The 16,200-nt window shown below is 40.7% G+C and overlaps 1 protein-coding gene across 1 annotated transcript; it reads left to right on the top strand.

Annotated features, from left to right (window-relative positions):
- Positions 1 to 2,417: 2,417 nt before the first annotated feature.
- ARF4 (ADP ribosylation factor 4) lies at positions 2,418 to 13,222 on the top strand. Its single transcript, XM_027700388.1, has 6 exons — positions 2,418 to 2,706; positions 8,603 to 8,683; positions 9,188 to 9,297; positions 10,532 to 10,603; positions 11,119 to 11,244; positions 11,945 to 13,222. The coding sequence occupies exons 1-6, from the start codon at positions 2,640 to 2,642 to the stop codon at positions 12,029 to 12,031; spliced, it is 543 nt and encodes a 180-aa protein (XP_027556189.1). The 5' UTR covers positions 2,418 to 2,639; the 3' UTR covers positions 12,032 to 13,222.
- The last annotated feature ends 2,978 nt before the right edge of the window (positions 13,223 to 16,200 follow it).

Below are 16,200 nucleotides of genomic sequence, written 5' to 3'. Positions count from 1 at the left end.
GAATTAGTGTCTTGTTCAAAAGGAAGGCAAAAAGAAAAGTTGTACTGGGTTATTTGCTGTCTTCATCAGTGACTTGCAATGCTTTTAGTAATGGTGGTTCAAAAGGACTTCACCCTGCAAGTCAAGGCCAAAAGGAACAGCCTTTCCTCATTGCAGGGGTCTGCTCTTGTCCTGGCTCCCTGCAGCCCTTTCACACTGACCATGCATGTTTTGACCAGGGATGCTTCAGCCGTTCAGAGTGTTGCAGCAGGGAAGTTCCATCAGCTGCAGAAAGCAGAACCAGCTTGGTGACTGGAATTTTCCCATCCCCATGTTTTGGTTTTGTTTTGTTTTTAACTCAACATGCTTAAAATCTAAGGAAAGGGCTTGTATTTACTCTAATTCATCTGACACTTGACAGCTAAAGGACAGTACATAAAACTACTCATTTCAGTAATTTTGCCTCAGTCTTCACCTGGTTACCTGGTTTTAAAAAAAACCTGCCAAAAAAAAATATATGTGTACATACAGAATACCTGGATGATTAGAAAGGGTCCCAGGAAAGAGGTAGCAGCTGTTCAGTAAAGAAATGCTAAAGATCAACATCCCCAGCTAGGTCATAGAAAGAAGCTGGACTGCCTCAGTCAGTGTAACAGGAGAATAAACTGGGTGTGCATAATGAGCTTTGGGACTTCTCAAATTTCTTCTAAACAACATAAAAAGAATGCCAAGCACTAAAACATGAGGTAAAGTGCAGTCAAATACAGTAGAAGTGCAGCCAAAGTTTAACAAATTTTAATAATATTAACATCCATGATCTAAATAGAGAACAATGAATGAAAAGTCTGTTGTAAATAATAATTCTATATGACTATACAGAGCAGCCACTTATGTTAATGTTGAAATGGTGGTTATCACAATCACTTCTAAAGCAAGTGTTAGATTGTCCTCAAACAACTGAAATAATGAAAGGGATCTATTAACAACCCAGATGCAGTAAGAATAGGCCAAATTGAAGGTCTAGAAAGTAACTATTCTCAGCCAAGTTCAGTGAAGCTTAACTTTCCTGACCAAGAAAAGTGTAAATACTGAGTGCTCTCAATAGGAGGTAGATAAATGTTGGAAACCTAGAACTGGACTCCTTAGATTCCAATTTCCTGATAGTTTTAATAGTTCATCAGTATGATCTTAACATAATCTTAACGAGATTAAGGTGTGATTTATTTGCAACTTGAATTTTATAAAAATGTAACTTGCCATCTTAATTTACACCAGATTTTTGGTCTAGAAGAACATAATTTAGAACTTGCGTAAGACTTTCAAAATGATACATAAGAAAAGCTGTGGATGCTCCATCCCTGGCAGTGTTCAAGGCTACGGTGGATGGGGCTTTGAGCAACCTGGTCTAGTGGAAGGTCGGCCTGCCTATGGCAGGTGGGTTGGAACTAGATCATCTTTAAGGTTCCTTCCAACCCAAACCATTTTATGATTCTACAAAAAGAACAGCCTAAGTTGGCTCACTCAGTAGCCTAGTGTTAGGATCTGGTTCAGGATTGTCTTGATAAGGACCATTAAAGATGTTTTTCTTTAAGGGTGGGTAAGTAAATGCCTTCTGTTCAAAAAATGTTCGCTCTTACGTACCTAACATAGTTTCTAATTAGCAGAGGTAGGGTGTAACTCCGTTGAAAATTTTTATGGAATTGAACAAGTCCTTCCTTGGGAGAGTCACTTAAGCATTAAAGGCAGCTCATCTAATGTTGCCCCAAATCAGTTATCACCATACTATAGGCTTTTTACAGTAGCTGAGAGAAGGTCTTACAGCTGGTTATGAAATAAAGAGCTTTCACAAAAGAGCACGTTTCGAATAGATGAGGGCTTGGTCAGGGCCTGGGCACCGTGTGAGGACAAGGCCCTGTAGTGACCGTGGTGTTAATCACAGCCATAGCATAGGAGTAGATATTTATAATACAATAATACATAGTAATAGTATAGTGGTGGATGCAATCTGTCTGTCACAGAGCTGCCTTTTCTTGGTTTGTTCCAGCTTGGTTTTTTTTTACTGACGTGTCTCTGGGGTGCATTTGGGGGCTCTGTGAGGATAAGTTTTGCCCCGGCAGCCCCTCTGCTGTCTCCCCCCGGGCCGGCAGCGAAGCCCGTTGCCGCCCCTCCCTCAGCGCCGCGGGTCGTTACCGGGGCCGGGGGTGCCCCGTCTCCCCGCGGGCGGGGCGGGGCCAGCCCCCGCCCAGCGTGCCCGGCGTGCCCCGCGTGCCCCGGAAGTCGCGTGGAGCGGGCGCGCTCGCCTACATCCCCCGGCGTGCCCCGCGGCGGCGGCCAACGCGCGGCGGGGCTGTGGGCGGCGCGGAGCCTTCCGGGAGCTGTAGTCCGAGCCCCGCCCGGGCCGTGTGGCGGAGGGCGGTGCCGCGGCCGGGGGATGTGGCGAGAGTGACGTGATCGTGTCCGCGTTGGAGCCGGGGCGGCCGCGCCGAACGTGACGTGGCAGAGACCGAGCGAGGTCCCCGGTCACAGAGCACCCGCCGCCGCCGCCGGGCTCCCCGCGCGCGGAGGGATCCGTGCGCGCACACCGCCCGGGCCGCGCTCCCGCCCGCCGCTCTCCTTCCCTCAGCGCTTCCCCGTCGCCGCCCAGCGCCGCCGGAGCCGCCATGGGCCTCACCATCTCCTCGCTGTTCTCCCGCCTCTTCGGCAAGAAGCAGATGCGCATCCTCATGGGTGAGGGGCCCCGCGGAGCCCGGCCCGGCCTCACCGGGCCCGCACGGCCGCGTCCAGCTGCCTGCGGGAGGGGAGGCCGCGGGTCAGGGCGGGGGAATCGCCCCGTCCCGGGCTGCGGGGCGGACACCACGCTGTGCCCGTCCCGGGGGCTCGGGGGCGGTGGGAGAGCAGCGGGGACGGGAGGGGGTGCGAATCGGACTGTGTTTGCCCTTCTTTTCCCCGCAGTATTCCCATGTCCCCCCCTGGTCCAGCCCCGCTCCTGCACCTGCGCTGGGCCGCGCGGAACAAAGATGGACCCGCGGCCGGGCAGGGCCGGGGTCCCCGGGCCGGGACCGAGCGAGCCCCGGCCGTGCCCTCCTGCCCCGGCACTGCGGCTCCTGAGCAGGATGTGACAAAGCCTGGGGTGTGCGACGCCGGGGGCGTAAGAACGGCCGCATAATGGCCGATTTTCGGCAGCTGTAGGGAGCTGTAGTGTCTGTATCCTGGCTCTTGGGAAAGGGCGTTTCAGTGTAGCATCTGTGCACGTTAATTGTCCTGTACCTCGTGTACAAACCCAGAGAACCCTCTAGGTTGATCTTGCAGTGCTTGCTTATTTTTACTGTCTCCCCGTAGTTTTTTATTGGCATATCCGTTTATTTTGGAATATTCCGTTCCCTTGACACGTACTGTGTAATAATTGGAGCCAGTGGCTCTTGGAGATTCTCACTTTTAGATTATGGTTCAAAAGGTCAAAGCCAGCACATACTGCATTGGCATTTCCTCCTCTACTTCGGCTCTTCCCTGCCCTCTTCCACCCACCTACCCACCCCTGCAAGCTTTATGTACAAACAGTTCTTAACCCCCAAATTTTTATCAAATTCTGTTACCAAACTGAATGGAATTTGGTTCATGGCCGTTGACTGAAGGAACTATATAAAGTGCTCCTTTGGATAAAGCCAGCTATGGGACTGGATTCTAACTGTGAAACTTCCTGGCACACACCCATCCTTGGTGCTGCCTGGGTATACACAGAGACACAGTAATGCAGGTTTTTTTAATTACAATTTTTCGTGTTCTCTATCCATTTTGTGATGACAGAGTTCTTTACTGCATACACAATATTTTTTATTGTATGTTATTTCATTGAAATTAGAGACACTCATCCATTGCAAAATAGCCCACATAATTTCTGTCTTCGAGACACCTCAGTACATCTCTTGGTTTCAAGGAGGTGATTTGGCTGTCTTTGAGCAGCCAGACTCTTCATGTGACTCTTAATGAATGGAGCAAAGTCTCCAAATGAGCTTGACTGTAGGACGAGGCAGTTTCCGTGGTATTTGTAGTTCTGTTGTGTTCTTCAAAACACTGAAGACAGGAAAGCAATGTCATACAGATCAAAACAACTTGCAAGGCTGTAGTTTCTTCATTGGTAGGTAATCAGGTCAAATTTGGGTTAGAGATGAGTTTGGGAGGTGCAATTTCTAGCAGTTGATTCAAATGAGTCTTTTTATTTTTCTTGTTTTAAGAATTTTGATTTTAAGGCATTATATTAAAATACAGAATCAGAGCAAGGGACAGCACCGTATTTCTTAGGTAGCGTAAGAGACTAAAACTTGTGGTATGTTGTGGTGTGTCATAGGACAAAGACTGGATGTTTAGAAGCAGAATATTATACTGGATATGACATAATTTGTGTATATCTGTAACATGAAAAGCTCTTGATAGCATTCTATGTCATATATCAGTACTTTGAGGAGAGATGTCTGAATGAATACTGGGACTGAGTTAAACTTTTCCTCAAGGTGATAGTTTTCAGTGTATGGTTTGAAAATGAGCTGTGCAAGGCCAGGCATTTAAGTTTTCACATGTAAAATACCAATGAAGAAGTAAGTTTATGGGGTGAGGTACTTGGGGGAAAAATATTATGAGTGAGTTGATAACAAACAGATGATTAATTTATAATTCTAACTTCCTTTTCACAGCTTTCTTCTGTTTCTGCAGAATCAAATAGAATTAGTTTAGCTCTTCAAACTGACTTTGTGTTTCTGAGTTCTGCAGAACTTGAGTATTTCTCATCAGGGACCATTGCCACCAGCAAACACTATTTTTTTTTGTTCTCCAACTGTATCAATGATAAAAGGTTGACATTTAATGTTATACTGTTACTGAAACTTTGTTTTTTAAAAAAATACACATGTATAATTAAGTATTTTTCAAAATGGGAAGAAAAAATCAGGCATTTGAAGTGTAGTGGGAGTAACACGAGGGAAAAGAAAGAACCGCAGGATAGGGTTGAGTGACTGAAAGTCAGATTAGGCAACCAGGGCATTGAGTCCTAATCCTACACGTACCTGGCTGTGAAACATTTCATTCATGGTTTCTTGTGCTTAAAAAAAAAAGTTATTGATTCATTGTGCACTTTTCAGTATCATAATTTAGTGTTCTGTGTCTTGATTGGTTGTGCAAGTGTTCACTGACATAAGACCTCCTCAGGAGCTTCAAGTGCAAAGGTAATTATTAAATCTATCAGAGGGAAAATGTCTGATTCTTTGGGAATTGTACAGATCACAGCCATTTAATTGGGTTTTTTATTTGTGGGGGGGTTTATTCCTCTGTTGATTTGTCTGCTGTTGGCTTTCTGTAGTTGGTATGAAGTTCTGTGCTGCAGTAACAGAGGCAGCTTCATATTCAGCCACCAGTGATCAAAGTTGGAAGTTGGAATATGATGTGGTTGGGGGGATGTTCCCCAGGACAAGCAAACTGGAAGCTTGAGATTTAGAAACACAACTGACAGGCTGTGAACAAAACACAGAGCAATAAGGGGCTCAGAACCACAGTGATTTCAACAGCACCTGAAAGCATTGTAGGTACTTTTTCTCCAGCTAGAGGAAAAGGATGTTTGACTCAGTTTAAAGATAAATGGTTGCAAGTACAAGTCTTTGCTTCCCGTTTGTACTTTATTGTAATCTTTGCAGTATGACTGCTGAACATTGTACCCTGCATCGAGTTTCTTACACCTTGCTCTTGACAATGGGCAGGCAGTAGAATCAGTGGAAATGTAGAATAGGAAATTTACTTTATCTGGGGATTTAAGATGTAGGTTTTAACCTTGGTGAAGTTTATGATGTGGAAGTAGCTCATAGATTTACATTTACTGTTCCAGTGCAAATGTAAACGTGTTCATTCTTGGACTACTAAAAGCAGTAGTTAGACTTCCTACCAGCTCAAAAGATTAAATGTGATTTAATGCTCTGAAATGTCTTGTTCTAAAAAGAGTGGTAAATTGCAAATTGGAGTAAGAAATATGAATGGAGACTATGCTTCTTATGACTTGCTTGTTTAAACTTTATAACATTTGTAGTTTGGCCAAAAGAGGCAGTTTTTGCAAATAGGGTCACAGTGATTTGCAGAAGTTTCCTTCCCTCAGTTCAGCTGCTGTCTCAAGTGTGGTGTCAGAAGAAGAAAACACTTATCCACAACCCCGTAACTCAGCCTGGCTCAGTGCAAAGTCCAACAGCTTAATCAGGGCTGTGAGTAAGAGTGGATTTAAGCAAAGTCTCTGGGCTTTGTGCTTACATGGGTAGTGTAGCCTTCTGCCAGCACCACTGAAGTGTTGCTGGGTCCTGGCACAGGGGCAGAGTGGGTAACTGGGACAATATTTTTTTAATTGAGCAAGTAGTTTAAAATTCCTGACTAGTTTCTAATTTCTTAGCTCTGAGTCATATCTCTAAATGGTTCTTGTTCCCCTGTGTACATTCTTTGAAATGAGATTAGCTTTTTTCTTTATCTGTTTCGTTAGTATAAACCCCAAATACACTCAAACTCTTTGCATAGACAATGCCATCTTTCTTGCATTGCTAATTTTAACAAATCTTGTCAGTGTTTGTTCTACTGGTAACTGGGGTTTTTCTTTGAGGGTGGGGGCAATGAAAGAAGAGTTTTGAGTGGGTGTAACTTTAATTTGGTAGTTCATTAAACAGTCTTAATTTACTGGAAAATGATCACATGTTATGTACAGGCATTATGTTTTCTTATCAAGATCTAGGCATCCTACAAAGGCTTCCTTGGGGCTGAGCTGTGTAAAAATAGTGTTGGGCTTCAAGCCTTGTGCTATTACAAACACTGGTTTTCAGCATAGATGGAGTATCTGAGGGTTCCGGGGTTGGCTTAGAGGGTTTTCTAAGATGACCTGACACTTCACTGGTGTGGGGGAAATGCTGGCATTTACAAGTTCCATGACTTGCAAGCTCTTGTGAAACCTCTACTGTACCATGTCTTTTTTTGTTCATGCTTGTGTGTGGTTCTAAAAGAGACCAGCACTTAGACAATAGCAAACTTAAAACCATTAAATTTTAATTTGAACATTTGGGGAGTTTATTACCCCTCAAGGAGCTTTGGTTTTGGTGGTAGATTTCCCCCCCCACCCCTTTCCTTTCATGCTCTCATGACATTAACAATTAGAACAACTTTTTTTTATTTTTTTAGCATGCAGTGACATTACCAAAGAAACTGCATTGGCATGTTTAATCCTCTGCACACTATCGGAATATAGGACAATTATAGATAGGTTTTTTTAATTAATTTGCTGTAACAGCAGTTTGTGTCTTGAGAAGGACAAGTCTTTTCAAAAGTTTGGTTTCATTCTGAATAAGGAGGTAATTTTGAATTCCATTTTTTTGCGATGCTAAGGGAACAGTTGTATTATTAATAGTCAAGTCATCAAACCACTTAAAGCTTAATATATTGCAGTTGCTAAGTAGGACATTAACTCAGAACACTTAAGAATGTCTGTTATCCATATCAAACAAGGATAAAATTTGGTTTCTTGTGAAAGTATTATTTAATTAATTCTTTGATGGGGGGATATTTTTGTTTGGGCAAAGTTTTACTGAATGTTTTAAGTGTCACAAATAGGCATTTTATTCAAACTGTTGCTGTGGTGTTTAGTATGTGCTGCTTGTGTAGGTGCTTATGTGCTAGGTATTGCATTCTAATGTAAGAAATTGTATTTTGAGTTGCACTTAAGTGTTCTGAAATGCATAACAATAAGCCATTGGACAAACAGTTTTAGGAAACTACAGTGTATATGTTTGCAGTGTTGGTGATATGTCTCCAAAAATATCTTTGAGGCTTCATTTTATTTTATTTTTTTAAGGATGACAGATTTACCACATAGCTTACATTGAAAAGCAGCAAACATAAGTTTTATTGTAGAAACAGAAAAGCAAATGTAAGTGCAAAAGATCTTTTGTAAAGATCAACAGTGGAGACTCCTAATGGAAGCATCCATAATAGAAGTGATATCTTGAAAGAGTTACAGCCCTTGGGGTACAGGCAGAGGGATGACGAGAGTTTCCTGGTGTATGTGGTTTAGTCAGTGCTAAGGAAATGTTTTAGCAAAGGGATGAGAGACTGGAATGAGGGACATGGAGGAGTCTTCCATGGACAGTGCCAGCTCCAGTCAGTCCAGGTGCCTGTGGAACGCCTTAGCTGAAGATTGAGCAAGTGAGGCCTTCCCCAACTTGTGTGTGAAGTAGCAAATGTGTGATCAGTTGGACATGATGTTCTGCTTGTAGATGGTTGCTAGGCTTTTAAATTCTTCCTTATTTACACAGAAGAAACTTTTTAAGTGAATGATAAAGCTTAATTAAGTAGCACAAATACTTAGGAAGGTGCCTAGAAACTTGTGAGCCTATGGGTTGTGAATGGAAGTGTTTTATTGAGCTTGTTCTGTCTCTCAGTGCTGAATAGAGGAGATGGGGAAAAGCATAAAGTAGTTTATCAACAAAGAGTTAAGAGTGTTTAAAAAGTTATTCTCAGAAAAAACCCTAATACTCTGCATGTAAAATGGCATGTTTTGAACTTAGCAGGTTGTAGGTAATACTGTGAACTAAATCAGATTTTCTGTTCCTTCTAGTTGGTTTGGATGCTGCTGGTAAGACAACCATTCTTTATAAACTGAAACTAGGAGAAATTGTCACCACAATTCCCACTATTGGTAAGATCACCAATTCTTATATCTTCATTGTTGTTACTCTGAATTTATGTTGTAGAGGAAGGTTTCTAAAGAGTGTAGGGATTTGCTATCTTTGCTGGAATGAAGAGAAATATGGGCTGTCTGGCACTGCCATAAATGTAACATAACGTAACTGTCACACCAAAGATGCACCTAGACCAGAATCCTGTGCCTGACAGTGGCCAGCAGCAGATGCTCAGGAGTACAGGAATCAGTTAAGTAGCAGTACTTCCCCTAAACACCCCAAGCCTCACTGTGGCTGAAAGATTTGCTGAACCACTTGGACTTGGATTTAAGTGATCCATGTTTTTTTTTCCCCCCTCAGTCAGTTTTCTTGTGATCTACCAGTTCAGTTCTGATAAGCTGTTTTATACATATTTGGGAGAAGTGTAACTTAGGAAGTGCCTATCTTTAACATGGTTAGAATTATATTTTAACACATAATAGCATTAACTATTTCTAATTACTTAACTCCTTCATTTTTAGGTTTTAATGTGGAGACGGTAGAATATAAAAACATTTGTTTCACAGTTTGGGATGTTGGTGGTCAAGATAAAATTAGACCTCTTTGGAGGCATTATTTCCAAAACACACAGGTAAGAGTTCTCAGATGACAATAGTTAAAGAGCTGTTTTGTGAAGCCTCATTGTCTACTGTAGAATATATATGGAAAGTTGTTTTCTTTCTTTCAGAAAGGCTCCGCACTACCTCCTGCAAGTTCTGAGGGTACCCAGATTTTATTTCAGTTGAAGCTAGTTTGTTACCCTGCAGGCTTCAAGCCTAGTTGTGAGTGTAGCTGGCAAGGATCAGGTGCTTTAGGATCTCCCAGTGTTCTGTAATGTGCCAGAGCAACTGGTTTGTTGTGAGGAACTCTTCAACTTTGCTATATCCGTGTTTTGATTTGTTTGAACTGGTGTTGGTTATGCATAAAACATATTACTGTTTAAAAACACTTCTACATCCTCTTTTTTTCGTAACCAGCCTTAAAGTACACAGCTTTTACTGTACTAAATCAGTGTATTTAGTAAGCTGAATGTCTAAAATATGGTAAAAGATCTTGTTATCAGTTGATTAAAAAGTGTCATCTTCACATGGATGTGGTGACTGCTGTCAGTTTTGGTGACATAAATGTGATTCTTTCCTTTGGTTCACAAGTGGTAAGGTAAGTTGCTTATTAGTATCAGAAAACTTTTGGAGTGGGTTTGTTTTGGGTTTTTTTGTGTTGAATATAGAATTGTTTCCATGTAACTTGTGTGCAGCATGATGCACGTGATTGGTGCAGAAAAACTGAGAGGTCTGGATTGACAAAAGGGACCTACCACTATACTGTTGTGAATAACTGTCCTATTACTAAATACTTCTTTTAAAAGAGAATTCTCTTTCCTTGAAGAGAATGATAAAAGTAAGGTTTTCAGACTGAAATGTTAGGAGTAAATAGTGTGCATAAGGAGGACACTTGAATAAAAGAGATGCCATTAGAAATGCTTTGGTACAAACTTTTTTAAACAAATTCAGGCATTACTTGAAGGGTGTGGGATATTTCAGTGAAATATGAGCTGGTGAAGCACTTGTGATTCTCAATGCAATGAGTGACAAGGGAGGGGGAGAGTTGACTTACGAAATTTTGCTGTGTTTTTTTTTTTTCTGGCTTTATTTTGAAGTTGACTCTTTGGTAGTTGTTCTGACACACATCTTGTGTTGCTTAAACAGAAATTTCTGTCAAATTTCTTACCTAAGAGAGGAGACAATCACAATATTCAACATGAGTATTTGGGGGGGGTTAAAATAGTACTGCATATTGGTTTTTCAAACCTACTTAACTTCCTACAGGGCCTCATCTTTGTGGTAGACAGCAATGACAGAGAGAGAATCCAGGAAGCGGCAGAAGAGCTGCAGAAAATGGTAAATGTCAATATCTTCTGAAGTACCTTTGTTAGACTTACTTTGTCATATTTTTGGATGTTTGTCAGCTTCCCTAAAAGCTTTAGGATTTTAAAATTTTAGGGAGTTTATGTGGTGCATGTTGTATTCACCTGGTAATTTTGGGTCACATAGTGCACTGAGTTGTAACTTCAACTCTGTTCAGAACTACTAATGTGACAGAACCTTTCTTGCCTTCATAAAACCTTAATAAAAATGCATCAGATAAAGAATTTTGGAAAAACAGATTGGTGCTAGAGAATTTTGGAAGAAAGGTGCCCATAAATTTAAACTGTCTGTTGAAAGATTTTTTTCCTTAATCATAGAAGTTCTATTGGGTACTAGTTAAATTTCACTCCATACTTACTGGTGACTTCAGGAGCAAGAATGAAAATGTTTATAACTCTTAAATCAGTATTTAGATTTCTTTAGTGTTTGTCAAAGTAACTGAAGGACTGAGCTGAGGTAATTCAGTAACATGACTGTCTCTCTGTTAGCTTCAGGAGGATGAGCTGCGAGATGCAGTGCTGCTTCTGTTTGCAAACAAACAGGATCTGCCAAATGCCATGGCAATCAGTGAAATGACAGATAAACTAGGTCTTCAGTCTCTGCGTAACAGAACTGTAAGTGCTGAACTTTCTGACTGCTGAACTCTTTTCTTCCTCTATTATATATCATAAACACAAATTTCAAGTTTTCACCTCTTTCTGTAGAGAGATGCACATACCTGCCATTAAACTTCATAGTGCATAGTTTAAGTCCTTGTTCTAAATAAGTGATTCAGAAGTATAATGCAGTGTACACAGCTGTCACAGGTGTTTCATTTCTCACCTTTTTTCTGAAAACACACAAATACTCCAGTCTGTCACTGAAATACAACTGTCCAACATTTGACAAAGTATGTGGTGGGCTTTCTCAGTATTTAGTATTCTGGGGGAGCAAATGCATTCTGCAGTCTCACCTCTGCAAAGGTAGAAGGAAATTAGGTATCTTCTGAAGCTAGTTTTCAGCATATAAATCAAATGCATGTTCTGTGTTTGTTTTTTGATGCCTTAAACTGTGTTGTAGCATTTGGTAGGCAAACCCTTGAGATTCTGGGTAATGTCTGAACCCCATCCACTCTATATGTAATTTTCAAAACTTTTAAAAATACCATCTGTTCAATATTATGGCACAAAAACAGTGTTTAAAAGAACACTATTTTAGTTTTAGCAGTATTATAAGAACACTAAAGAGTGTATTTGAGTGTCATACACTGTCATAACTTCGCTTGCATTCTGTCAGTATTTAACTTGAGCTGTTGTTTGTGTTCTACATTAACAGTGGTATGTCCAGGCTACCTGTGCTACACAAGGAACTGGTCTGTATGAGGGACTTGACTGGCTGTCAAATGAACTCTCAAAACGCTAACTCCGACTGGATGACTCTTTCACCAGGGACATGTTTGATATAAGTGGTCTAGGCTTGTTACAACAAAATTAGTTTGCATCTTGGTTATTACAGTATCTGGAACTGATATTTGGGCAGGATATTACAGCGTTTCAACTTATTTTGTTGCCAATTATTGTTTACCGAGCTACATGTTGCAAAGGTAGCAATATGCTTGGGTAAAAATCTCCTTAACTTGGAAAAAGTGTATCTTCTGATTTTATTCCCCTTGTTAGCCTAAATGCCTGAATATAGTTATTGTGACATCTTTAAAATCTGTTTTGAATACTCTTTTGAGCCCCAATAAATTAATGTTTTAATTTTTTTTCTCCCTGCTACTCTTAGTTTACTGATGCCCTGTTTCATTCCTCAGACAGTCTGCTGATTTAAAAATGTAGCATTCCGTATGTATTTATTTCTCTCCCTTGCCAAAAAGATTTCCTAATATTGCTTGTCCCAAGCCAAGGAAATGCTCTAAAACACTATACAAATCTACTGCACTGAGGAACATTTATTAATCCTTGGGTTCTGTCAGCCCAACTTGCCTTTGTGTGAATTGGATTTGATGGGTAGAATAGTTCTGTGCTGGTTGCGAAGAGCTCATGTTGAGGTTGTTTTTAATATTCAGCAGATTGTCTTCCTTTATATTGTATCTTTTTTTTTATGTTGCATGTTGCTTTTTGGTATCAGCCTGACTATTTTTGCCCAGTGTATAATAGTTCTGCTGAAGTTTTACTGTTTGTTGGTGAACATATCTTCATAAGGAAATTTTGGAAAATTCATCAAACTCAATGGATTAGTTTCTTCATAACCCACTTGGAATTATTCCTAATAAAATGATAAAATGTATAGTTCTGTGTATGCTCTTCTTGATTCCTGAAATAGTTAAATGCAAATTATCACTTATTCTTTTTCCATATACTGAGCTTTCCTGCAGATTGCATATGAACATCAGTCTCAGACTTTCACTTGTTTGGAGCTGTGTTTGGAGCGGGACATGGAAAGGGGGCAACCAAGTTGTATACAGTGCAGTAGAGTAGCTGTCATCGGGACTTACATAATTCTGTAAGTGTCTTTTGAAGTTGTAAATCTAAAATTTCTTTCAAGATGTCCAGATATGAAAATACTAACAGTTAAAAAATTGTAATAAAACAAATACGAACTGCCTGAAAAGCACACGTCTGTTTCGTAGTTGTATCCACGTGTCAAAACCAGCATGGGTTTAGCAGGAGAATCGCAGCTTGGGGAGTTCTAGCAGGAGAACCACAGCTTGGTGGCTGGCTGGGAAGGTAACTTGAGTGCTTTTACAGGGATTTACTTAATATTAATGCTGAGAATCTCCTCAGAAAATTATCTCTATGCAACTGCTACTGTCTGTTTTCCTATTTCTGCCCCTTTGTACTTGTGTAGTTCAAAAGACTTCATATGTGTTTTGAGGCTGCTACTAATGGGTAGTTTAAAACCTATTTTTCTGTTGCCTGTCTGCTGTATGGAGACAGATACTGCTCAGTCCTTTGACTGAAATGTGCTGTTCTATTGAGTGGATGCCTTTAGGAACCCAGAGCATGATTCCACTGCAGTTTCAGGCTTAGCACCTCTCTGTTTCCACCCAGGTCTTGTTACTCTTGCTACAAGAAATCCCAGTGACAAAGTCTGGTAAACACAGGCTGGTTTAGGTTCAGAGCACCTTCCAGGGCAGCTTCTGCCTGGAAGTGAGGTTTGAGTTCCTATGAAGTGTTTTTACTGTGAACACAACCAGAGAAAATTCCAGAGTTTTTGAATATGGTCATTAACTGCCTTCAATGGGTAACAAAAACTCAGGAGACAGTGTAAGGTGAGAAGGGTTCTGCCTGCATCTTTAATGAATTGGTGATTACTTATTAACCAAAGCTGATATACCCATGCATTGGATCAGCATATTTCTAGCAATGCAGCTCCTTGAATTGAACCTTAAAAGGAAGACTTTGTTCAGAAGAGACAGCTTCTCCCTAATGCAGGTTGGTATTTGTGGTCCCAATAGGTTACACAAAACAATGCTTGTTACAAAGTTAGAGGTAGACTTTAAATGAAGCAGAAGATACTTTAAAACAAATTAGGCATTTTACTGTGAAGGAAACACTCTGCTTGGTAGAGATTTAATTGCTTTTGTGAGTAAAGACATTTAGGTGAGCTCAGTTGAGCCACTATGCTTCTGAGTTACAGCATGTGTATAGAATGTTCATATTTTAGGGTTGCTGTGCTTGGTTTTGTGTATCAGTAGGTGTAATTCTGCTATAAAATGAATAATTTCTCACAGTCAGAAAGTAGTGAAGATCTTGAGCTTCATTTAAGAGTGATGGAGTTTGTGTGAGGATTGAGGCTACAGCTTACACTGAAGTGTAGTAAGACAAAGTCAATGTTGTGTATCAGTGACAACATATAATACAGCCCTGCTCTCCAGAGGCAGATGAAATTCCCATGAAGATCCAATTTTGTCATGTCTCTTAAGAGTTTAGGTACTAACTTGCTTTGTCATTTCCCTGTCAGAAGTCAAATACCTCAACTGAGCTGTTGTCCCAGAAGTTCAAAATCTTGGACAGGCACAAGACAGCTAAAAATGTGTTCCTCATTCTACTGTAATGGCAGGAAATCGTGAGTTCCAATAGCTGAAATTTCTCTTTGTGTAGCATCAACTTCTGTATTCAAACAAGGGGCAAGTTCACCTTCACTGGGGAGTCAGTCAAGTAATATTTGTACACAGGAGGTTTTATTTCAGTGTATCAGATGACCAGCTTAACTACAGAGAGCAAAACACTGAAGGATGAGGGGTTTTTCTTTTATTTGGCCATGCTGACACCATTTATTTTAAGTATATTCAGTATATGCACGATTGGCTTTAATTTTTTTCATTGCTTACAGGAGCGGCCCAGTTTGTGTAAAACACAGGTTTGGGTGTTGCCAATCATGAGAATTCAGAGGCCAGTTAGGAGTCCCTTGCTAGTCTAAGGATCTTTCTATAAAGGTCTGGACAAAGGCAATTTGAGTGTGACATGATGAAACTTTGCACATCACCTTGTCCAAATGTTTCTTTCCCACCCTTGAGAAGAATAGGATTGATGGGGGACTTGAGTAAGAAATTACATTCTTTATGCTGCCGTTGGACTTATGAATAATGCTGAGCTGCCAAAAGTGAAATGTTTCAGGCCTTTCCTCTTACTGGGTGGGAGTGAAAAGGCTTGGAACAATTTTTTTTTTTTTTTTGGTATGCCAAGAATATGAGAAACAAGACAACTGCACGATTAATTTGAGGTGTTGAAAGATTCAATGCCTTAGCACATTGGGTATTTTTCCCCTTCTTTGTTTTGTACCATTTTTCTCCCCCTTTTCCTTTTCTTTTTCCTTCTCTGAATTATACTTGGCATCGTTGTTTGCTTTTCATGATACATAAAGGCATTTTACTGAAGGCTTGAGTTATATCCTTCAAAAACAGCAGTGATACAAGAGGTACTGATGTGTAAGAATTCAAGTACTAATTGTTACAGGTGCCTAAGAGCCTCTTTGTCTGGAGTGGATAAAGGAAAAAAATAATACGAGTTCCAAGTTGCCAGATCAGTCTGAAGGATCTGGCAGAACTTGCTTGATTCTGTAGGTATCAAATACACAGGTATTATTTCACAATAACCAGAGCCTAAGAACTAGCCAAGCCTCTGTTACCTCCAGAAGATCAGTCTTTCAGTGCCTTTAGTTCCATAATTTTCTTGTGAGTGACAAGTTTGTCTACAGCAGGAGCCAGTGGGAAAGAAGAAACTCCTCCCTCCTGAGACAACAGCCAGGCAGGAGCAGCACCTTCAGCTGAATGCATCAGAGATGGAAAAGTTGAGTAGATTTTCCTTTTTCCTTAATGGATGGTCTGGGAAAGTAGAGTAACAAAAAACAACAACAACAAAACCAGAAACAAAAAAGCCACACACAAATTTACAAAGATGTGAGAAGAATCCTACCCAGTTTTCTGATGTGAAGGATGTGGAGCATTCCAATTGCTGCATGAGGAACAAATACCAGTGGGTTTAGGTTTATAGAATAAAATTGAGAAAAGCTTGAATAGGGTTTCTGCAAATCTGGGTTCTGGATGGGATTTTGAGAGGAATAATTAATTGCTGGGCAAGGTCCAG

The sequence above is a fragment of the Neopelma chrysocephalum genome, unplaced genomic scaffold (genome assembly GCF_003984885.1).
Source record: "Neopelma chrysocephalum unplaced genomic scaffold, ASM398488v2 Primary Assembly neopelma1_147, whole genome shotgun sequence".
NCBI lineage: Eukaryota > Metazoa > Chordata > Aves > Passeriformes > Pipridae > Neopelma > Neopelma chrysocephalum.
Note: the sequence above shows the minus strand (reverse complement) of the source record. Positions and strands in the feature narration are given on the sequence as shown.